Here is a 24,480-nt window from a genome sequence, read left to right as displayed (position 1 = left end):
GAAAATTGAGAACGTGCCAGAATACAAAAAAGTGAATATTGAGTTATAGGTCACATATATGGAATACAACAATAATGATCAAACTCAATCTTATTTATTACTATTACATCACCTACATTTTTATATAGAAAGTAGGCTTAATTGTCTTTAATTTTATGAAATTTGATCAAATTCATTTTTTTGGCATTTTAAAATTTAAATAACCAATCATAAAGTTTAAAAAATTCTCAGGTTGTCTCATTTAATCAAATTTATTTTATTTTGCTTTTTTAATGCATAATTTCTCAGACTCAAAATACTTTTGTTTAATTATTATGAGACTATTGAAATATTTTAAAACTTTATAATATGTCAAAATACGTTAAACAAACAAAAATTTGACGAACTTAATAATTTCGTAGGTAATTAATCCGTAATTTGAATTTATTGGTACATTGCTAAAACACACGTTAACACCGTGCACCCCTCCACATAGTAGTTGGTCCCATCTCGCCCTTGAGAAACTGAAAATAAAAGCTCTGTGAAATGCAAAGGATTTCAAACGTTACTGTCAAAATCTGGTCCCCTCTCACTCTACACCAGCTAACGGAGCCGTTCCTCGGCGTCTCCACTCGCTCGTGCGGCGGCGATATCATCGCAATCCTTCGATCTGACTTCTCACCTGCGCTCATCTTCGCGGCGTTCGGCTAACGGTCTTCTCCTCTCTTTTCGACTCTATGCGTTGTATCGGTTCTAGTTTTAGTGTTTCTCAATCTCTGGTTTAACTTTATCTAGTCGTTTCTTATAGCTGTTCTTTTAATTTCTGGTTATTTCCGATTGCAATTTGTGGTATTTTGTGTGCTGAGAGTGTATTTGTGCGCCTTTTGCATTTTTGGATATGGTTGAATGATATTGTGAACTGCCACTTAGGTTTATTTTCGGTCTCCTTCACCCGCTGTGAACAGATTTTTTATTTTATCACAATGTAAAGGCTCTGATCCAGTTCTCCTAGGTATTGTTTAATTTTATGTTCCTAGCACAGTACTTCTTTTGATTCTTGGAAATTGCGGTATGGATTTCGGTAAAAGAAATATGGTGCAGTTTGAGTTTGATACTATTATTCATGGCCGCAGATGAAGGAACCTATTTCGCGGACTAATTAGAAACATTGAATTTCAGTTTTCAGTCCCTATTATGTCTGAGGTTTGGTTGTGGTTGACAGATATTTGATTTAGCAGGATTTTGTGGTTTTTGTTTATTTCTTGGGTTTTGGATTAGATGCGTGGAAACAAATCTGTATGCTGAAATGCTTTGGGTCATTTGGGTTTTGTATTTTGAATGATAAATATGTTTAATGTGAAATTGGGGAAAGTTAAACAGTGATTGTTTATTGAGTTCTCTGGCATTTGAATAATGTTTCATTTCATTCTGATTGCAAGTAAAGTATTTTTTAGAAATTTGTTGAAATACAAATCGCAAGCAGAAGAGGTAGAAGTAGATTCTTGACTTTCTAAAGCTGTGCTTAGATGTGAAAATATAGACCACGGAATAATGTTTCCCTGATTACTTGAGATTTTGTACCAAATTTTATGCTTGCAAGTTCATTATGCTTTTTCCCCTTTCCTTTTCTTTTTCTATGTGAACTTTTTTCTAATTCACTGAAGCGCTGTACTTGACCTTATAAATACATATTTGTTACAGGGATTCAAGATGATCGGATCTTTTCTCACTAGAGCACTTGTGTATGAACATATGCACTCTCTTACCCACATTAAAGATTTAATCACATCCATTTCAAATTGCACATGTTTCTTAGTTCTACACTTTTTGCAGGCTGATATTTGGCTATGTCTATCCTGCATATGAATGCTTTAAAACTGTGGAGATGAATAAGCCTGACATAAACCAACTTCGGTTTTGGTGCCAGTATTGGTATATTTATATATGTACTATTATATTGAGGTCATCTGTCGGATAATCTAGTCTCTAATTCTAAGTTGGTGCTTCGTGTTTAACTTTCAGGATTTTGGTTGCTGGATTGACTGTGTGTGAAAGGATTGGTGATATTTTCATTGGCTGGTAAACTTAAAATTCTTCAAGTGGCAAAGAGTTAACTGTTTTTGTTCATATTGTACTGATCTTCTGTAAATATTTTTTTGAAGGGTTCCAATGTATGGTGAAGCTAAGTTGGCCTTCTTTATATACTTATGGTTTCCTAAAACAAAGGTGGGTCATCTTCTTTTATCATAATTTTGTGTATTTCAACTTGTATCTCAACTGTGCATTCTAATCATGTTTCGTTCACTAAATTGGTTTCAGGGAACTGCTTATGTGTACGACTCCTTCTTTAGACCATATGTTGCTAAGCATGAGACAGAAATTGATCGTAATTTGGTAGAGCTGAAATTAAAAGCTGGAGATATGGCTGTCTCATACTGGCAGAAGGTTGCAACCTATGGCCAGACTAGAATTTTTGATATTCTGCAGTATATTGCTTCGCAGTCGCCTCCACCTCGACCAGTTCAGGTATGTAATGGAATATGCTCTACCTATGCATTTAACAAAAGTCTTGCTCTTTGTGTAGTCTGAAAACCCCATATCATGCAGCTTATATGTATCTTGAAGCCAGAATATGTTAAATAGATGCACACACTATCTAATTTCTCTGTATTTGTCTCGAAATGCTCAAGTAGCATGGTCCTCTTGTGGTATAGTAAGTAGTCAAGCCCATACTCTCATTTCAACTTGATCATCTTTGATGGTTAAATGAACATATGGATTCGAACCTGCGATCTTTGGCCTCGGGCATTTCCTTCTTATTGACCTTTATGAAGTTCAGACACAAGCTATATTTTATGACATTACAGAGAGTTGAGAAACCCACGAATGGACAACCACAACCCACATCTCCTGCTTCTGTTGCATCTTCAAGTGAGCAGTTAGACGACTCAACAGACGAAGCAGAGCCTTCCCAAGATTCAAAAGCTAAAACTGTGCCAGCGGTCGTCTTGAGTGAACAGAAAACAACTCCAACCTTACCCCTCACTGAGACGGCAAAATCTTCGACTTCCAGTGAAATGCAAGTTGATTCAGTCCCTCTGGCACCAAAGGAATCCGCCCAACCTCCTACTCCACAAGAAGTAGTCATGGAAGATCCTGTCCGAGTAACACGAGCTAGGTCTCGCAGAACACGCCCTCCATCGTCGGATAGCTTAGATAAGTAGTAGTTATTTCAACATATATTTACTTGCAAGGTGAAATGGGAGTGTTGTTGGGTTGTTGATGCTGATGTACATTCTGCCACTGTCGACAAATACATGTTATGGTTTCATAAATTCAACAGTTATAGTATTTCTTTGACGATGACTAATTGTTATTTATCATTACTCAATATTTAGGCCATCAACACCGCTGCCACTATACCGTCCCTTAGCCGTCCCGTAAAACACTATTTGCGGGCCTCACTGTACTTTTTTACTTCATGCCTTAACTAAGGGACGGAACCTGCAACCCTCCGTCCCTTAACCGTCCCTTAAATTACTATTCATTTCATTTTTTTATTTTTTTCCATCAAATTCAATAGATAAAAACACACTTCATTAAAAATAAAATAACATTACAACTTAAAATTCGTAAAAAATTTAAAAAAAATATAATTAAAATCCTAAAAAAAATAAAAATACATAATTTAATTTCCTCCATCAAAGTTTGCCCAAATTTGATCCATGAGATCATCTTGGAGTTGGGCGTGGATGAAAGAGTCACGTGTCCTTGCCCGAATAGACAACCGTTCTTGTATAGACGGATGCACTCCACTTCGAGGCGGACTACTGGCGGTTGAGCTTCCGGAGGCTTTGGGGTCGAACCAATTTCCCGCCTCGGGTCCTTCGTCTTGGACAATCATGTTGTGCAAGATTATGCACGTATACATGATGTCGACCATGTTCTCCATGAACCACGAAACCACGAACGAGCCGGGGGTTTGATAATGTTGAAGCGTGCTTGGAGAACCCCGAACGCCCGCTCCACATCCTTCCGAGCAGCCTCCTGCTTCTGCGCAAAAAACGTCTGCTTTGCGTTCACAGGCCTAGCGCACGTCTTCACGAAGGTTGGCCACTTCGGGTAGATGCCGTCGGCAAGATGGTACCCCATTCTATAGCGCCGGTTGTTAGCGGTGAAGTTGATGGCCGGCACTTTACCATCCAAAACTTCGGCGAAGAGGTCGGATTGCTGGAGCACGTTTATGTCGTTGTTCGAGCCAGGGACCCGGAAGTACGCATGCCAGATCCATAGCCGATAGTCGGCGACGACCTCGAGTATAACGGTGGGGTGGGTGCCTTTGTGGCCGCTCGTGTACGACCCCCTCCACGCCACCAGGCAATTCTTCCATTGCCAGTGCATGCAGTCGACGCTGCCAAGCATCCCGTGGAAGCCATGCACTTGTTCGTGAAGGCGGAGCAGGAACTGGCAATCTGTCGTGCTTGACTTTCAGAGAAATTCGTCAGTGAAGGCTACCCGGACGCCTTTGCAGAATTGGAGCAAACACATTCTCCCAGTATTGTCTCCAATGTGGAGGTATTCGTCGAATACATCCGCCGTTTGTCCAGTCGCAAGCTGACGGATTGCTGCAGTACATTTCTGCAGCGTCGTGTGGCTAGGACGGCTGACGGCGTCGAACCTTTCTTGGAAGAACTCTTCCCACCCCGCCAATGTATTTGCGATGTGGAGAAATAGCGGTCGCCGCATGCGGAAACGGCGACGGAAGTAGGTATTTCCCCACACCAGATTATCGCAGAAGTAGTCGGGGACTAACCTTGCGGCGGCTTCCTCCCGGTTACGATGGATGTAAGTCCGGGAGCGTCTTTGGGGCGGCGCGGCTTCCTCCGCTTTCCGACGTTGATCTTCTTCAAGTGATTCTTTCATTATTTGACGCATTTGCTCATACGGATCCATGAAATCGATTAAATTTGGGGGAAGAATAAAAGAGAGATGAATTGAGATGAAAATTGGAGAGGAAATGAAGATGATTTGGGAAGAATAGATGTGTAGTTGTGTGTGAAATGAATATGAATTAAGAGTATTTATATAGTAAAAAAATAAAAATTGAAACGGCTATAAAAACGGTAATATTACCGTTTGCCAATTTTTTATTTTTTTAATATTTTTTTATTTAAATTTTATTTTTTTTAAAAAAATGATTTATTGCGTCAGCGTGACGAATCCCACTCGCGGGCCGGCGAGTGGGCGTCAAGCATGGTCTGGGAGCTCGTCACGTGTCCTCGGCGCGTGGCGAGCCGTCCCGCGTTTCGTCACGGCGGAACGGGACTGATGACGGGCTGGGAGCGGGCTGGTGACGGGACGAGACGTTGCAACGCGTCCCGCCCCGGTTCCGTCACGCAGGAACGAAATACGGGCCACCCGCGTAACGCGCTGCGGGTGGCCTTACACAGAGCGGATATTACTGGATAAAATGTACTTAGTTTGTGAAAATGGGCTTATTATTTTTAGGAGCTTGTTTCTGGTTTAACGACTATACAGGACAGACTGATCAACGACGTACAAAATGGTCAGGTATATATTTATTTATTATGTTAGCAAATTAGTTATAATGCTAATTCAAAAATATTGTTGGCTACTTCTAACGACATTGAATTGATGGATTAAATAATACTCCACAAAAGTAATCTAATTGTATTTGTTATAATTAGGCATCACTATGGACTCCCGAACTTTTGATTGTTTTGACCCCAAAATGGAAAAAAATAGTGTACATGTTGATTGAGTATTATAAAGATATCGAATTCCCAAATTATTAGAGTATGTATTAATATTTAAATAGAAATAGGAATAGAAGTTGTTAATTTTACTCCCTCGGTCCTATAATAATTGTCACTCTTTTTTATTTTGGTGGGACGGATGGAGTATATGATGATTTCGTAACACCACTATTTCTATTCTTACATTAAAAATTAAAGTAATTAGAAGTGTGACGTGCGTTGCTTGTGTACATAGTTTAATACTATAGTTTGATCTGATTAGTATATTGCATACTAGTCCCTGAATTTTGAATGTTGCATGTTTGCAATCCATAAAAAAATGTACTCCGTTCGTCCGTAAAAATCTGACACGATTTTGCCATTTCGGAACGTCTTTAAAATATTTTTTTAAGACGTTACAATTGAGATGTTTTGCATTTGAAGCCACGAAGAAAGTAATTGTATAAGAGGTACCATAAAAGATCAACCTTAGAATACAAGCAAATTAACTAGAAAAGAAACTTTAACATATTATCATCCAACAAAAGATCAATGAATGAACATCAACACTAAGTAAACAATAGAAAAAGCAAAATACCCCTCATATTTGGGGAAAACATACAGATTCAATTAATGAAACTTTCTGAAGGAAGCCATGAGATCTCTCTCTGGTGTCAATAAACTAACAAACGGGAAGATCCGGCGGAGGTGGCTGTAACGTTTGCAGTTCTCCGACACCATTTTCAACAAGGAAAGCCATCGCCAAACCCCACGTGATATGCACATCCAAATGGCAATGCATCAACCACACTCCTGTCGGTATCCAAGAAATCACGAATCAGATAGACGAAAAGAGAAAAAAGATACTTAAATGAATATGTTATGTTTAGAGATGTCAAATGGGCCAGACCGACTTAGACCAACTCGGCCCAAGCCCAGCCCACCAAAACATCTAGCTTTAGTTATGCTAACCTGGATTGTCAGCAACAAATCTGATCACAGCCCAACCACCAACCGGCACACTCGCCGTGTTCCTCATCGGCGGATCCACCAGGTTAAACTTGGCCGTGTCCTTCCTCCGATCGAAATTCCCGAACCCCTCCGCCACGATGTAGAAATCGTAGCCATGAAGATGGATGGGATGATTCTCCGCCGTGAAGATGCTCGTCCCCTGCAAAACAACCTGCACCGTCTCCCCGTACTTCAGCTTGTAAACCTTCGTACCGCGGATCGGCTGCCACAGCGACCGGCTCACGTTGCCCGTGTAGTCGAACTGCCTAGGCGGCCTAGCCGGAAAATCGGTGGTGAAAACCCCGGGCACGCCCTGCTGGTGCGCCTGCAGCAGGGAGAAGTTCGACGGAAGCACAAACGAGACATTGTTCATGCTGGCGGCAAACCGGGTCCCGTTCGGGCCCTGGCAGTTTCGGGCCCGGGCCCCGCGGGGGCACTTGTTGAGCCCGAGCCCGACTGTGAAGAAGAGATCATGGTCGATTTTTTGGGGGACATTTTCGACTCTCCTGGGGCTTCTTAAGCTGGTGGTGAAGGCGGTGGCGGTGGCGGTGTCGTTGAAAGCGGGCATGACGGCTGTGACGGGTTTTGAGGAGGTGCATTTGCCACCGTGGCTGCAGGTGGCGGAGGTTTCGTATTGGAGGATGGCGGTGGTGGTGGTGTTGTCGAAGGGGGCGCCTTGGGCGCTTGCGTAGGCGCGTGCTGCGATGTGGTAGCGGTTTGGGGGCTGGTTGGCGGTGATGAGGACGTCGGTGGTCTGGCCCGGTCCGAGCATGATGACGGAGGTGGTGAAGGGCTTGAGGTACGAGGCGTCCGCTCCGACCACCGTCATCTTGTGGTTGGCGACTTTGAAGAAGAGTTCTTGGTTTAGAGCGGAGTTCACAACTCTTAGGAGATTTGTTTCTCCGCTCTTGATTGGAACTATCACTGTGTCTGCGCCAGATTATTTCGATAAATGAGACTCACGTTCCACTTACTTATTCAAACCAATTTTCTAAAAAGTCGGTGTGAGTGTAAAAAGTAAATGAGACTTTTAAACAAGGACAAAGGGAGTATCGAACTCCGATTTGACAAATTTACAAAAATTTTGTGCCAGGTGGTTTTAGATTAAAAGGTTTCTTTTTTTATTCTACGAAATGGAAACACGGCAATACTAATGATGTGTTCTTAGATTAAAAGGTTTCTTTTTTTATTCTACGAAATGGAAACACGGCAATACTAATGATGTGTTCTCTCCACGGCAATACTAATGATGTGTTCTTAGATTAAAAGGTTTCTTTTTTTATTCTACGAAATGGAAACACGGCAATACTAATGATGTGTTTGAAGAGAACACGGATTACACACATTAGTACTGGCGTGTTTTCCTTTCATAGAATATAAAAAAAATCCATCTAGGATTTGTAATCTAAAATCAAGTGAAACAAGAATTTTGACCGAGAAATTAACCTTTGCTAGAGCAATTGTATAGATCACCGGGCTGGCCGTTGATGGTGTATGCATCGGAAACGTTAGGAGCGGCTCCGGTTCTCGTAGCTTCTCTCACAACATCAATGGGATTTGCATCCCACCATTCACCTGATCAGCACCACTAGCTATTTCAGTACATCTTTAAGGCTCGTTTTGTTTGCTTGATTTGATATGACAAATATTTTTTTCTCGAGAAAACTAGAAAAACCAAACAGAAGAGATACCAAGAAGAAGGGGAGTTTCACGGTGGGGCTTAGGGAAGGGATAGGAGTCTCCTTGTTTAGGGCGAATGATGAGAGCTCCATAGACCGTAGCTCGGAGCCATGAGCTGTGGGCGTGCCACCAAAGAGTTCCTTCTTGTCCTTGAATCGTGAACCGGTATGTGTAACTCTTACCGGGTCGGATGGGGCATTGGGTGATGAATTCTGGCCCATCAGCCCAAGCACTTCTCATCTGCCTCACTCCATGCCTATTCCAACCAATTAATATTTATAACTTAAGATATACTCTATGTAGTTTGTATGTGAAATAGTGTGCATGCATCCATGCAATTGTTGTTAATGTATAATTTTGTACCAGTGGATGGTGACGTTGTAACGAGCTCTGTTAACGACGTTGACGACGAGGGTGTCGCCGTTTTCCACCTCCAAGGTCGGCCCTGGGTACATCCCGTTGACCGTGATCGTGTTGTGGGTTTTGCACAGCCTCTTCACTGGGGTTGATTGAATCTATTGATTGACCATGATGTATAATTAACACGTTGGGCGTACATGATATTGATACTGATACGAGCAAGACCAATCTTAAAAGCAATTTGTTATAGGAGCTGTTATTTTTTTTTAACATGGGACAACTCACACCTGGATATCTGAACGAGCAAAATTAAAAGACGAGAGAGTACTTACGACGAAATGATGGCTATGGACTTTGGCAGTTGCTAAAGGGGTGGTAATGAGGAGCAAGGCTAGCAATGTGAAGGCAAAGAAAGAGCAAATGTTGGTGGTGCTAGCCTTGTGAGTGAATACCTCCATTTCTGGTTGATCTCTTTTGAGTGAGAGCTAATGTTTGGTTGTGTAGTGAGTGTGTATTGGAGATGAGATGAGTTGCTTTTATATACAAGAAAATGAGAGAGAGAGAGAGAGAGAGAGAGAGAGAGAGAGAAAGAGAGGTTGTTTGAGGTTGGCGGATTAGGTTATGGGAGTGGAGGTAACTTAGTTCAACCTAGTGGTTTTGTCGGAGTAGTTGTTGCACCCACTGTCGCATTAAAACTCAATTCAAATTAATATCTCATTTCTTAATTAACAAGTAATTTTTGCTTTCAAAAAACTACGGCATTAATTAATGTCATGGAAACTTTCTACGCCGCACCATGCACATTTCTCTCATGCACGTCAATTATAATATTACTACATATTACCATTTATTGTATATCTTTTAAGATAACTATATTAATTATCAATGTACATATATTATAGGCAATGATATATAAATGGGATATATTACTATATTATATAAATGGGTGGTTCAAATGAAATGACCATCCTAAGGAGAGAACTAATAATAATAATAATTAATCCATAACGAAATTCTATAATATTCTTTAAAACTAACGACGTGTCAAAGGATTTACTAATGCGGCTCCCAATCATTTTAATTATAAGAATGGTCACTTTCGTTTTTACTTATATAAACAGTTAATACTTATTTAATATTATTACCGTCATTTTTTATTCAAAATCGTTGTAATTTATGTAAATGACGAGAGTCATGGACCAGTACAAACACACGAATTTTTGTCAACTACTTAATAAAATAAAATTACTGTTTGTGGTTTTATTAGGTTGACAACCGAATTCTGTTAGAGAAGTCCAAAACGACAAGTAATTAGATTAAACTAACTACATTTGGTTTCAGTCCAAAAACACAAGCAACTCAAATTAAAATCATTAAAAATTGGTTTTCATAACACGATCACACTCTGTGGAATGAAAATCATTAAAGATTGGTGTCCATAATGATCCAAAATTAGTTTAATCAGGTGATGTTCGTTTCTTAGATTAAATATTAGTACCAAGATATAATTTAAGATTGTATTGTGAGATTATTTTAGTTAGAGGGTGTTGTCTATGACTAATTATTAAATAATTTTTCATCTAAAATTAAGTTGTGAGATTCAATTTTATGAACCAAACATACAACATATTTGATCCTGAGATATAATATTGTAAACTAGATAATTAAAATACTACTTTTATTTACTCCACTGAAATACCGTTAGGGGTTTGTTTTAGTAGCCAACGACGTTTTGAGCCAACCAAATTAATAATTTTATAGTCCCTACTTAAGTAAGATTTAACAACCCACGATCATATGGAGGTTGAAGAAAATCATTACTTGTCGTTTACATCGAAAACAAGCTTTTAATAAATAAAAAAGAAGAAGATAAATATACACAAATTATAATACATATACACAATATTCTTAATTTTTAAATTTAATAGATATAAAATACAAATGAAGGGTATATATTTACCCTTTATTTAATCTTCCTCCAATTAGGATTTTCTATCTTTAATCATTTAATCTCTTGATTGCACATAACTCCATCAGAAGGAGAAATTGTTAAGGTAAATGTAAAAACAACAGATGATAAGCATAATTTCTAGAACCTAGACGTTGACAAATTGAGCGAAATGTTAAGTCACTTTGAACTTAAGATAAATGAGGACTTATAACAAAGATTTAGATAGTTCAACAACAAAGGAAATATGTGTTCAAGGTTTGGTAAGTTTCACAATCGTGAACTTGCATGACAAAATGATTAAAAGAATCAAGTCGTTATTGCATAGATAATAGTATTAGTAGGAAAACCAAACAAAAGAGGAGAGAGAATGAGAGACAATAAATAATGTCCTTCCATTTGATAAAAGTAACAAATAAGCAAAAGTGTACTTTTGGAATATGTGACATTCCATCTTCAAACAAAATAATTTGCGACATTAACCTAAATTCTTGCTGCAATCATAATGCAGTTTTACTTTAACACGATTGAGATAATATCTATGGCCATTTTCCGGTCTTAATGTTAATAGTATTTCATGTTGTGACCACATATATATTTCTTCCCAATAATTTACAGGAAATAAACCTTCATATGTTGAATATATATTTCTTCCCAACAATATAATCCATTATTTTTTTAGATCTTCCAAATTATAGCCAGATTTCCTAATTTAATAATATTAAAAGTTTGTTTACCAAATAACCTTTATTTCTGTATTTGTGGAGACAATAAATAGAGCAATAATTAATATTACAACAGAAAAATTGTGTTAAAAACAATTTTCAAAGAATATTAATTATATTTTAGTAATGTGTTAAAATTGATGAAACTAATTTTGATCACTGCTACTTATCCGAGTACCACTCAACAGATAGCCTCCTGATGAACTCATCTGCATGTGTGGATGTGTTCTTGAGGGAAGAACCTGCAATTTTCATTTATTTGAGTTTTAGAGTTACATAGTAGTAGAGTTACATAGTAGTATCATATTAGATCAGAAACAATTCAATGAAATTACACCATAAAGTTATCATCAAACCTGATATTCGCGTAACCAAGGTTCGGAAACTTGCAAGTTGATGGCCATTTTATTGCTTTGCAGATTGTGCATGCATGTGGCTAGAGGCTGCAACAAAAAAAACATAAACATCAATTAATTCCGCTCGTTAAACGCCAAAATAGGAACTTGGGAGAATCATCCGAGTGTCGAGCTACATATATCTTTAACACGGTTGCATGAGGAGGCCAAAAATACCAGTTTCAGCAGTAATAGGGTAAAAAGTGAAACTTATAACCTCTGAAAGGAACTAGGTTGAACTTGTTGTTCGGTAGTAGCATGTGCCTCTTAAAAACTTATCGCAGTGAAGGATCGAAAAAAAAACATGAAGGAGATACTGAGTAGTAGCATAACTGGATCCTGTCTTGTGGAAAATGATTACCTGGAGGTACTGGTGATAAATCACAAATGGCGCCGAGTATGACAAAAGTGGCACCAGGTCTTTTGCAATGTCCCAAGCATCCAAGTTTGGAGCCGCGATTATCAAACTAAAAAAGAGTAAATAATAAATAAAAAAACTAGACTTTCTACGATTTACCAAATTATTTTCACTTAAGACAGGATTAAAAGAAAATCGAAACTGCAAAAAAACCTGGAAAAGCCATGCTCCTTCCAGTGTTTGATAGTCTCTGAGGGTGCCTTCTCACCAGCCTTGACAGTTTTAGCACATTTTGGAGAAGCAGCCACATTATTGTCGGTTTCCATATTCGTGGTGCTGATTTCCTCCATATTGAACAAATCTTTAGCTGAAGAGGACACGGTATCTTTCTGCACACAAGAAACAAATCAGTTTGAGCTCAAATCGTTGGCGAAATACATGAGGATGGGAGACTCCTCACACACATTTTGTTGTTCTTTGATATTACATTCATCTACAAGCTGGTCACCGGATGTTGAATTTTCTCCATCGGAGGGTTGCAACTCAGTGAGTGAGGCAGATAATATCCTGGATCAATGATAAAGAACACAGGTCAGAATTGCAGATATGAACCATTAGAAAATAATTATATAGAGGGTGATATATTAGTTTAACATCTGGACAGCAATAAGCACCTTTTGCAAGTCTCGTCACTGAAATTGAACATCCGGACAATACTAATCGGCAATGGAGTGGTTCCACAATATGGATTGCATACATAACCCGTTCCTGGAAAGATAACAAAATTCGGACTTAAAAAGAGTTAAAATATGATGGAACATCTCAACATAGCCTCATCTTTATATAAATCATCTGAAATGGATATATAATTTGTTAACTATTAGTATAATTTTTACCGACACAATTTCATCATAAAGACTGTAATGGCAGCGAGTCAGTGACAACTGCATTTAAATGCACCTTAGGAACTGAGATTAAGAAATTATAACTCAATTACATTTATTACATATGCAGTGGGGAAGTATTTCAAAAGTCTGAACGAACATATGAGATTGAAATATTGAATTGAGGAGTAACAAACCTCCCATCCGCTCTGCAACAGAGCCAGTAACTATACCCTCGAGCATATCAAATACAAGTACATTTGAGTGTGCAGTGACATTAGCCAAGGAAGGCAGAAGGGACAAGGTATCCACTCGCAAAAATCTGTCAACCAAAAGATGAAATTAACATTAAAAGTATGTAAAGTAAGAAACAATACTGCAGGAATTTTCAGGAAAAGAGAAAAGGAGATGTTTGTTTCAGTAACTAGTTTGCAATATTCCCAACAAGATAGCATCTTTGAGCAATAGAAGAGAAACGGAAAAACAGGATAAAATGTTGGCCTTGTAAGAAAGAAACCAGATGCCAAAAAATCATATCTTCACCTAAAAAAGTATAGAGAATCAGAGATAGCTTATTTTTGTATTAACTGCACTATGTCACCTGCAGCTATGCAGGACCTTACTATACGATCATATGCAATAAATCCATATTCCAATGTGCAATAACGATAATATCCAAAATAAAGATGCATTGAAGCTAAAGTTTACATTAGCTTCATTTTTATTATAGATGGGAGTAAGTTAACAAGGTCAGTAACTTTCAATTCATAACAACCCTCTCTGTATATGGTCGCTATGTAACTTTCAATTTACATACAATCAAGCACAAAAATTGCATTGTTATAGGATGTGTTGCAGTGGAACTACAACAACAGATGGGACGGATGAACGCCAACCATTTCAAAATTCCAACAACCATCTCTTGAAAATCATATCACATGGATCAGAGTTGTGATAAATCTAAACCATATCTACCAAATCTATATGTTTTCACATGATGCATGGATAGAGTGGAACTTAACCTAATGCAATAATTGGTCTTCTCACTAGAAAGAGAGATACTCACCCGATTTTCTCAGCATGTTTCTTGAAATATGCTTCACAGATACTGTAAAGAAAAAAAAAGTCGACCATAAGGATTGGATGGTCACAAAAATGGGGAAGATGAAAAAGTAGAAATTCAACTGCTTGAAAAGTAGCTTTATTACAATCAATGTATTATTCTCCTGGCATGCCAAAAATATAATTTCAAGTGACATGATGAAAAGAGTCCATTTATGTCATGCCTCATAGTTCTAGCCTCTGAATGATGTTTTATTAAGATGAGCTCAAATGTCTAAAATAATTAAATTAACTAATTAAACTAACCAAATGCAAAAAGTAAGATGGGAAAATTAGAGAATAATCTTGAGATGAAATGATAATCTTTAACCTAGGCATCCAAGCCATGGAAATTAAGTTGCCGGTTAGTAATCAAATTGTTTGTAGCACTTTTCAAAATTTATGAGCAATCAGAAAGTCCTCATTTTTAAAATTATTTTCAGTGTTGACCAAACAAATTATGAAATATTGTTTACATTATGATTTGACACACTAGAAAATGTAAGGAAGCATGAAATCAACCTTCTTGCAAACGGACGTCTTAGAAGTACTCTTGGCGCATATTTTTTCTGCTTTTTAATGCGATATTTTTCCTGCAAAAAGACGGATATCAGTTTGAGTTTGAGTGTCAAAGTTTTTTGAATCATATTAATCAAGCACCTGTGAAAAAGCTGTTTTCTTTTCAAATGTCGCACTGTTTGCAATAAGAGCCTGAACTATTTCATCTCCAGTAGCTCCCTTTCTGAAAATAAATGCAAATTCTAAGTCAGAAATGAGGTAATAGAGAAGTAATATAGTTTAAATTGATTGATGAAAGCAAACCCATAGAGATCAAAAGTTGCAGTCAACTCAAAGCAAAGTTGCATTGTGGTTGACTGTGATTAAGTTAACTTCCACTCCCATTCATAATCAAAGAAACAAGATACAACCTTTTGTTCCCCAATAACACAGTTTGGGAGAAAGAAAGAAATGCAATAAGAGATCAATCCCTTCGATGAAAGTCTAGTAAGTGATGTGAAGTTTCAAAAGAAGAACAAAATCATCTAAGGGTTGGTTTTCTTTTTATCCCTCTAAATTGAGGGATAATATAATGAGGTATAAATTTATCCCTTAAAATAGGGAGCACATTTTCTAGATATTGTATGTTTTAGTGAAAATGTATGTATCGCACTCTTTATTATAAAATGAGATAAAGAGTGTATGAATTTATATCACCCTCCCTAAGGTATAAATTATACCTTGCCCAAGGGAAAAGGTGCCGCCCAAAATTTTATATGGCCTACCCAGATTTTTATTACGTCAAAGCAAACGAGGTATAAGATGGTTAATGGCGCTGATCCCTTCCTTATACCTCAAAGCAACCACACCCTAGGTGTTTTATGCAAAAAACTGTGCTTATCAGAAAAGGCACCAGAAAAACATAAATAAACTTGTTAATGAAACAATGGCACAATTAGAACTTGAAATTTCGGCGTGCCAAAGTTCCCATATAATTTAGTGGATAATAACTAACCCAATAAAACAAACAGCATTGAATCTGAAGATTGTGAACTAGGACAATTTAAAAATGAAATAACATGTCTTTTATAAATGTGATTACAATCATTGCAGAAACATGTATACGTCAAAGCAATATAAAAGTTTAAAACAGAGGATGGTCAAAACCTGTAGAATGTAAAGCACATGCCACATCAAATGTTATACTAATGCAGTGTGTATAATTTAAAAATGAAAACTTGACACTTTACCTGCGCATGCCATCTATGTCTTCACCCGTGAGTGACTGGGCTGTGTTATTATCAACTAATGCACGATTATCTCTGCACTCCTCCATAGTTTGATCATCTGTTTTCTCGCTGAGGCCATTACCTGATCAGAAAGTGCTGTCAATACATAACTAAAATATAAGAAGGGAGCACAAACTAAATAAATTGCGTAGATAACTAGGCACCACCAAACTTCCACAGCAGCTTGATCTCACCTTGTTATAGTCTTAATAAATATATTTTTCATCTAAAAATCTGTACACTTCGAACACTTCAAGAAAAACAAAGTTCCTACTAATAGGGCTGGAGCTGGACTGCTATAAAATCATTTTACAGATACGAATTTTTATAGAAAAAGTGTTGTGCTATGCAATGAATCAGCCGAAACAATCTTCGCCAGTTCGATATTACTTTGACACTGCATACCATTTGGAATAAGCACTTCTAAAACTTATAATTAAACGACACGCATACCTTGTGCATTTGGAATAAGCGGAGCTAGAAATGGTCCCTCTGCGCCAACTTCCACCTGAAACGAAGACCCAAACGGGCACCCAATCAAAGGCAGCAGAGAGCAATTCTTGTCCCCTATCTTTATTTTCCTATAGAACAACATCAACAATTGGAGTGACTCATAAATCATACTCCCACTTCATAACTAATGAACTCTTATTTCACTTGAAAGCTTACGAGCCGGCAGTGAGGCGAGCAAAAAGAACTCGATCGCCATCGTTGATGTCCAGCAACACACTGCACCCATCCCAGGTGATTCTACGGTTCTGACTCCCGCTCAAATTTTCTTCTGAATTATTTGCCGACATGATTTTGCTTGTGTTTAACGTTCGTTAATCAGGAAAAAGGAACAATCTTGAATTGAAAATAGGATGAATCAGGTCGGATTTGAATCGCTGAGGTTTTTGGAATTTGGGCTCAAAAGCTTGAAATCAAAACCCTAACAAACGGGTACCTTGTCGTTTCATATTGGGCTTTAAATGTAAAGCCCAACTATTTTACTGTTTTTGGACTGACGAGTTCTATCATTTTTCCTTCCAATTTATACTCAGATTGAAATTAATTACTATAAGGAGGCTGTTCCACATTTAAATTGATAATACGATATTAATTTTAAATTTGCAGGCATATTATAATTCGAGTAATTAATTTATAAATAGCTAAACCCTAGTAATTAATTTGTAAATAACTCGGTCAATAGTCCTAAATATATATTTTTTTTAGCATCTTAAATAATAAATCGAGTAATAGGGTATACTCAATACCAGACATATCCTAAATCAGTATTACTTGATCCCGTAAAATCAGGTATCAAGTAGGATATATATAATATTCGACAAATGTCGGATAGGGTACGGGTAAACTTGATCCCCGACCGAGCATTTTCCCACGCCTGTCCTTAGAGCATCCGCAATGGCGCCCGTCCCGGCGGACGTCCGACCGGCGTGTCGGACGTCCGCGCGGGACGTCCGCTATTGTGCAAGGGTGACGCGGATACGGACGTCCGCTGCAGACACCGGAGTTCCGCTGCGTTCCCGGGACGTCCGTCGCGACGTCCTTGCGGACGTCCGCCATTGCGTTGACCCCCACGGACGTCCCGATTATTTGATCCTCTCTTCACGAAGCATTGCGTCTCTTCCATTTCTTAACTGAATTTAACAGTTTTTTAAGGAGCTTCGAAAATTGCAAATCAGTCCTTCGACTATCAGAAATTATATTTTAGTTATGTATTGACAGCTCAACCCCAGCCAGGGGCTCTGCCCCTTGGACCCCGCAACTCGGGGGCGCTGCCCCAAACCCCCGTCTAATCACAATGAATTCAAACAAGCGTGCACTCCGCACTTTGAAACTTATATGGTGTCTCATTATGATAATATTGATCAATCAAGTTAATTCAATTACACTAAAATAACCAATAGTATCTCTCTCTCTATAAATACTTTTCTTTCTAAGATAAATACTTTTAATAATTATGTATATTTTTTTTGTACTATATATGTTTTTTTTAAAATAAAGTGGTTGCAATTTCTCCGTTTTTGTGTCGAAATTTTAATTCCGTAAATTGTTTAATTTAGTGAATTTGTGAATTTTTATTATTGTGAGAAGTCCGTCGGGATGTCGTTGGGGATGTCCGCTACTGTGCAGTGGGAAGTCTTTATGACGTGGCAGTAGGTGTTTTTGAGATGTCCGTCGGGACATTCGCACCACTGCGGATGGCCTTAGTGTCCCGACCCCCACACACGGCTCCATAATTTCTCCATATGCATATACGCATCCCGATATAAATAATCGACTGAAGTATATGTAAGGGTGTCCACTATAGGGGGCGGACAACCCCCTCCCACCGCCGCCCCCCTTCTCGAACTGCCGCGCCGCCGCGTCAGCCGCGGCTACTGCAATAGACAGCCGCGGCTATAGCCCCACTCCTTCTCTCTCTGCCACCCTCAGCTGCGTCCTCGCCCCGCACGCGGCTATCCCGCGTCCGCCGCCTCCCTCCCCCCTCGCCGCGTCCGCCTCCGGGACGGACAACTCCGCCAGCGCCCCGCTTCCGCCCCGCTTTCGCCCCAAACGTGGCGTCTGCCGCGTCCATATTATAGTGGACGCTCTACCCAAACGACAAATAATTAGTTTCAAATTCAATTATTCCTGATTTGATTCTATCAATATATTCGAGTTCTATGTAAGATATCATTGAGATGGATATATAATGATTTTTTTCAGGCCACATTATATTACAACTTCCCAGAAAAAGCTGAGCATTAATAATTCGTTGCACCAGTTTTAATTAGTTTCATACTATTGCAATAATTAGTCAACAATATCACCACATTCATCTGTTCGTAACCGACGAGATTAATATATTACTCCAATACAAAACAACATTATGAGCTTTAGAGTGTCCACAATGGTGACCCTTGAAGGCCACCAAATGTGGCCCGGCCACCATTCGTGGCTCTCTTATGGCCTTTACAATGGTAAAGGCCACGAAATGTATAAAAACAATAGGGCCACGAAATGTGGCCCTCTCCAAAAAATAAAATTAATTTGTTTGCTTTTGTAATAATATTTTTTAATTTATGTCTAATAAATTTTATTAGTCTTTAAATTTATGATATTTATAAATTTAATTAAAATAAAATAATTTGGATTGTAAACAAAAAAAATTCACAACCTAAAAAAATGTAACAATAATTTCGTTGTATTATATTAAAATAGGAAAATTATACAACGAAAGTGATCTAGTTTAAAAACACTGGGGGAAATCCAAATCACTCTACGGCGCTACTTCTACGGTTCCAGACCTCTTCAATCATATCAGCCTGCAGTGATGAATGCGATATTTGGCTCCGCATGTCGGTGTACCGCTGGATCAAGTATTCATTACTACGTGGTACACCCATCTGCAGGGGCTCCATGGCAGTACCCGAGCTCGAACTAGCACCATCTTCCGGTGTCCACCGCTCTGCAACAAATCCTTCGTCATCTATTATCATATTGTGCAATATGATACATGCAGTCATGATGTCTGCGACATCATTTTCGTGCCATTGTCGAGCCGGACACCGTATAATTGCCCATCGCGCTTGGAGTACACCAAAAGCTCGCTCCACATCCTTCCTAGCACCCTCTTGTTTTTTCGCGAAGTAGGTTTGCTTCGGTCCAACGGGTTGTCGGATCGTCTTCACAAACACGGGCCAGCGAGGATATATCCCATCGGCCAAATAGTACCCCATGTTGTACTGAGTGCCGTTGGCCATGAATCTAACTTGCGGACCCTCCCCCCGGCTCTCGTCATTGAACAGGTGGGACGATCGTAAAACGTTGATGTCGTTGTTCGATCCAGCGACCCCAAAATACGCGTGCCAGATTCGTAAGCAGTAATCAGCAATTGCTTCAAGAATCATCGTCGGATGTCGGCCTTTGAAACCAGAAGTGAATTGCCCATTCCAAGCCACCGGGTAGTTCCTTCACTCCTAGTGCATGCAATCGATGCTCCCCAACATCCCTGGAAAATGATGTACAGTCCCGTGTATATCCATCAGACGTTGGCAATCATCAGCCGATGGCTTCCGTAGATACTCCCCTTTGAAGATATCCTTAATGCCCCTGCAAAACTGCCTCAACGTCTGTAGGGCAGTCGTTTCGCCCATCTGTAGGTATTCGTCGAACATGTCAGCGGGCCCGGCATATGCAAGCTGTCTAATTGCCATGGTACACTTCTGGTATGTCGACAAGCCGGGTCGGCCGGAGGCATCATATCGCAAGTTGAAGCACCTGAACCGCTGCGCCAAACACGTCGCTATATGGACGAAGAGACGTTGCGACATTCTAAATCGCCGACGGAAAATTTCTGCCGGATAACGGGCGTTCTCGTTGAAGTAGTCCTCCATCAACCGACGGTCAGCCCCGGTATGATCACGGTCGAAAAATCGCCGATGATAGAATGGCCGAGGGACTGCCGCGGCCTCCGCCTCAGCCGCGGCCTCCGCCGCATCTTCCGCCTCGTCGGCTTCACGTTGCACCGCTGCAACAAGGTTTTGGAACTCCAGATCTACCGCTTGTTGGAATTGTTCATCGTCGGAATCCATAGTTCCAAGGTTGTAGAAATTGGAAGGAACGATTGGAGCAAAATGGAAGTAAAATGGAGTTGGAAAAATGGAAATGGGAGTGTATATTTATAAAGTAATTTTCGAAACTTAAAAAAAAAATCCCGCGGCCCGCTGCAGTGGAGGGCCGCGGCTCCCACGGCTCAGCCGCGTGAAGGCCAAGGCCAAGGCCAAGGCCGCGGCTCACCCTCGGCTCTCGGCTCTCTGCAATGGGGGGCCGCGCACCGAGCCGCGGGCCGCGGCTCCCCCATTGTGGACACTCTTAGATAAACTCAAGAAATGATAAGCTTTTCTGTTAAGAATGTTACTATAGTCCTCGTGTCAAATTCCAAGTAAAAGAATAGCCTCGCCTTCAAAGTGAAGTCATTGCTAAATTATTAAACCATTAATTTTAAGGTTTTTTGGGAATTTAATCATAATTTCTTATGACAGTATAAATAAATACTCCTACATAAATTTAACTATGTGAAACAACACTTTAGTTTATAAAGTATAATTATTGTAATATGTAAAAATCACGCAAAAAACATTATTTTTTGCGTAGGTATTATAGAAATGACTAAAGAGTTTTGTTATGCATAAAGAAATCTTCTTCGTTTCAAAATCAATCATAACTATCTCTACTAGATTCATGATTTCCAATTAAGTGACACAGTAAATATGATTTTGATTCTGATCTCCTGACACATCATACATTTAATTCATTGGTTTATTTTTTTAAATTAATTATTTAAGACTTAGATATGATATTAAAATTTGTGGCCAACTCTTATTCTAGGTCCCTTTTCAAGAAAAAAAACAGACACGTTCGAGTAAAAGGGCTTTGTTCTAACCATGTTGATGTACAAGAGACAAACTCCTATTCCACTCATATAACTAAATATTCTTTTGTAGTGTTTGCCTTATTTATTTACACAAACTGGCAAATTATGACGGCTTCAAAATAAAGTTGATCGACAAGAACGGCTGGACTAATTTTATTTTTTTTAAGTTAAGAATGTCGAATAAAACTAATGTTACTAATATTTCTTTTAGTAGAGTCACTGCTTGCAATCAAAACACAAATGGAATTAATTAATTAATTAGTACTTGATCATATTGCATTATATAATTTATATTCGAAGTCATAGGAAATGTCTATACGTAGATAAATCAAAGTTAATTAATTAATTAATTGATAACTTTTGTTTACATATAATCAAAGGTTAACTCATAATAAATTTTCATCGTGTATACATATTTTATGCTTCTCTTTATTTTATGTTCCCAAGCTCGTCACTCTCAAATAAAATGCAAGGTAAAACGGAGTTATAGTAAAGCCCTAATCTAGTTATAATTAATGTCAATGTCTTACATTTTGAAGTATAAAGGAATTGGTGTGGATTTTATAGATCAAATGACTCTATATTTTGATAAGTTAGTATTTTGAAATAAGCTCTCTTGTTTGGCTATAATATTGGTACTTTCATTAAAAGGTCAGATCAGTTATGAACCACGAGGATCTCTGGTAGCTAATTCGTAGTGCATGGTGGCTCACAAAGCGAGAACATTTGATAATCAACTCGGAGTGATGGTCATAAAGTGAGGATGCTTGGAAGCTAACTCAAAGTGGTGGTTTAAGAGCCCAAAATTGGAAGTACAAAAGTAGTTTAAAACATGACAAAAAGACAAAATAAAAATAACTAAATCGATTAATTGACAAAAGCAAACTAATGCTTCAATTTTTGTCCTAAAGAATAAAACACATATTTTTATATTTTTATTTTTCTAATTAAGTACTTACAACTGGTACATCGTAAACCCGAATTCCTTACTAATTTGCTACTATAGTTTCCTACTTTAATGTAATAACATCTCTATTAGATACGAATCACTCAACCCCTTTGTAAAACAAGATTCAGAGATTTTAACAAGGGGATAACTATCCACTTTTATATACTAGATAAGATAGGATCATTACCAACTCTTATATACATGAGATATGATCATTTTCAAGTCAAGGTGGGACAAGATTTAGAGATTTTTTATTTGCATATGGTTATCCACTATATTTAGATGAGATAAGATCATTACCAAGTCCACGAGACAAGATTTAGAGATTTTTAACATCACCGTGCATGTGTGGGGCAAAAATGAGCTTAGACTTACACATGTGGGTAGACAAGACAAGAGATAAAAACCATAGTCAACGTGGGTTGGATTGAACATTTGGACTTCCACAAGAGACTAGACAATATTATAGCCATAAAATAGGAATGCATATTTTCATTATTCATAACGTATTCCAAAAACATACATACAAATGAACTCATTTTGCAAAAGTGAATTAATAATTCCTCAAACCATGATAACATCAGATTTTCTTGCATCACAATCCTGCGACGATCTATTGAAGAACTCAATGCAATCGGAAATGGCCTCATTGTAGTGAGATTTGGAGTAGTAATAGGAGCTGCATGACGTCTTGGGCGTCTCCGCCGCCCAATCACACGATCTCCGCCTTGGCGCCGCCGCCTCCGACGAGCCGCCTCTCGCCGGGAGGCCGCGGGGGAAGATGAACCGCATTATTATCTTGCGAAATCTCTCCAACAGTTTCATGGTCGAAGAAAAATATGGAATTTTGAAATTGATGAATATATCTCTCTCTATAGAAGTGGAAAAACCCTAATTTAGGATGTAATGAGCATACTCACATGAACTCCTATTTATTGATGAATATTTGCAATAGTTTATTGTGGGGTTTTATTTGTTTTTGCAAGATAATAATGGGGAAGTGTAGCACAATCATTTATGTCGTATGGCGGAATAAGAGGAATGGATTTGTATCTTTGTGACTCAATGATCGATGTTAGTTCAGATGTTGCCCAAGGCATGTGATCAAATCATTTGCATGCCTTTTGTCCTCTATATTTCTTAATGTATAGAAAGCTTTCTCAATGTATAAACAAAAACGTATTCCACACTTTTTAAAATATATATATTCTATATCCACAAAAAATAATCTTGTTTTTTTTTCTATTTTATCTGTTCATTAACATCAGTCTCTATCTATTTATAATAAATTTATTTCTCTAATGAGATATATCTCATTTTCCACTAAAAAATACTCCAATCATTTTTTTTCTCTATATCTATATATAAATTAATTTATCATTTTTGCATTAGAACATATATTGTACACTACAAAAACTATTTTTCTTGGTCGAAGGGAGCTGGTATATTATAAGAAAATTAAAACCATAAAGTACCATAATTATATCACAAAAGATATAAATGCATAAATTTTGATAATAATAAATAAAATTAGTAGAAGAGTTGGAAATATTTGAAAGAATAATTAAAACATTTGTATTTAGTTTTTTTTCTTAATTGTAAACAATATATACATAACATTTGTATATAGTTAGGGGTAGTGATAAAATGCAAACTTTAAATATTCTACAAACTCTAAACTATGAGTTGAACCATTGGAAAATGTCAATATATGACAAAATAACTACAACAAAAAATGTCAACACAATGTCAACATAGCATCAAACGTTGACATTTTTTGTTGCTACAATTTTATCATTTGTTGACATTTTCTAACAGTCTAAATCATAGTTTAGAGTTTGTACAATATTTAGAGATAGATAAATTAATTTGCTGGTGTCGATCATAATGAAAATCATTTCGTTGAAAATTAGTAATATTCTGATTATTGAAAGCAACTTTGCAAAAGTATTATGAATAAAAATTAATGTTATTTGCATAAAAAACGATTATTCTTATAAACAAATCACAATATGTCTCAAATAAAAAGTGAATTATCTGTGGTTAAAATGATTTGGTAATAATATTTATTCTTGTAATTATTTAATTTTTTTAGTATTGTATTAAATACTATATGTAGGAGCGC

The 24,480-nt window shown here is 37.9% G+C and overlaps 3 protein-coding genes across 3 annotated transcripts; 1 reads left to right on the top strand and 2 right to left on the bottom strand.

Annotated features, from left to right (window-relative positions):
- The first annotated feature begins 526 nt into the window (after window positions 1–526).
- Window positions 527–3,349, top strand: LOC121759180 (putative HVA22-like protein g). Its single transcript, XM_042154683.1, has 7 exons — window positions 527–692; window positions 1,681–1,721; window positions 1,813–1,911; window positions 2,002–2,058; window positions 2,142–2,205; window positions 2,299–2,505; window positions 2,847–3,349. Exons 2-7 carry the CDS (start codon window positions 1,690–1,692, stop codon window positions 3,201–3,203), a joined length of 816 nt encoding a protein of 271 aa, XP_042010617.1. The 5' UTR covers window positions 527–692; window positions 1,681–1,689; the 3' UTR covers window positions 3,204–3,349.
- A 2,891-nt stretch (window positions 3,350–6,240) lies between these two features.
- On the bottom strand, window positions 6,241–9,309 carry LOC121782485 (laccase-12-like). Its single transcript, XM_042180353.1, has 6 exons — window positions 9,119–9,309; window positions 8,790–8,941; window positions 8,438–8,682; window positions 8,193–8,321; window positions 6,708–7,676; window positions 6,241–6,548 (listed from the first exon to the last, which is right to left on the bottom strand). The coding sequence occupies exons 1-6, from the start codon at window positions 9,242–9,244 to the stop codon at window positions 6,418–6,420; spliced, it is 1,752 nt and encodes a 583-aa protein (XP_042036287.1). The 5' UTR covers window positions 9,245–9,309; the 3' UTR covers window positions 6,241–6,417.
- A 2,191-nt stretch (window positions 9,310–11,500) lies between these two features.
- LOC121761569 (tRNA (adenine(58)-N(1))-methyltransferase non-catalytic subunit trm6-like) lies at window positions 11,501–16,884 on the bottom strand. The gene is made up of 13 exons (XM_042157208.1): window positions 16,654–16,884; window positions 16,438–16,565; window positions 15,946–16,066; window positions 14,858–14,939; window positions 14,720–14,790; window positions 14,163–14,204; window positions 13,294–13,418; window positions 12,887–12,980; window positions 12,677–12,779; window positions 12,426–12,601; window positions 12,216–12,321; window positions 11,816–11,902; window positions 11,501–11,701 (listed from the first exon to the last, which is right to left on the bottom strand). Exons 1-13 carry the CDS (start codon window positions 16,782–16,784, stop codon window positions 11,606–11,608), a joined length of 1,362 nt encoding a protein of 453 aa, XP_042013142.1. The 5' UTR covers window positions 16,785–16,884; the 3' UTR covers window positions 11,501–11,605.
- Window positions 16,885–24,480: the final 7,596 nt, after the last annotated feature.

The sequence above is a fragment of the Salvia splendens genome, chromosome 2, assembly GCF_004379255.2.
Source record: "Salvia splendens isolate huo1 chromosome 2, SspV2, whole genome shotgun sequence".
NCBI classification, from domain to species: Eukaryota; Viridiplantae; Streptophyta; class Magnoliopsida; order Lamiales; family Lamiaceae; genus Salvia; species Salvia splendens.
Note: the sequence above shows the minus strand (reverse complement) of the source record. Positions and strands in the feature narration are given on the sequence as shown.

Bases quoted from the DNA above. Each gene is read 5' to 3' on its own strand.
- LOC121759180 (XM_042154683.1), top strand. From the start codon at position 1,690: ATGATCGGATCTTTTCTCACTAGAGCACTTGT. The intron at 1,722-1,812 runs GTATGAACATAT...CACTTTTTGCAG, and splicing joins TTTCTCACTAGAGCACTTGT to GCTGATATTTGGCTATGTCT. The intron at 2,059-2,141 runs GTAAACTTAAAA...ATTTTTTTGAAG, and splicing joins GGTGATATTTTCATTGGCTG to GGTTCCAATGTATGGTGAAG.
- LOC121761569 (XM_042157208.1), bottom strand. From the start codon at position 16,784: ATGTCGGCAAATAATTCAGAAGAAAATTTGAGCGGGAGTCAGAACCGT. The intron at 14,940-15,945 runs GTAAAGTGTCAA...ATTTATTTTCAG, and splicing joins GACATAGATGGCATGCGCAG to AAAGGGAGCTACTGGAGATG. The intron at 14,791-14,857 runs GTGCTTGATTAA...GTCTTTTTGCAG, and splicing joins AGAAAACAGCTTTTTCACAG to GAAAAATATCGCATTAAAAA.
- LOC121782485 (XM_042180353.1), bottom strand. From the start codon at position 9,244: ATGGAGGTATTCACTCACAAGGCTAGCACCACCAACATTTGCTCTTTC. The intron at 8,942-9,118 runs GTAAGTACTCTC...GTCAATCAATAG, and splicing joins TCCATAGCCATCATTTCGTC to ATTCAATCAACCCCAGTGAA. The intron at 6,549-6,707 runs GTTAGCATAACT...GGATACCGACAG, and splicing joins ATTTGTTGCTGACAATCCAG to GAGTGTGGTTGATGCATTGC.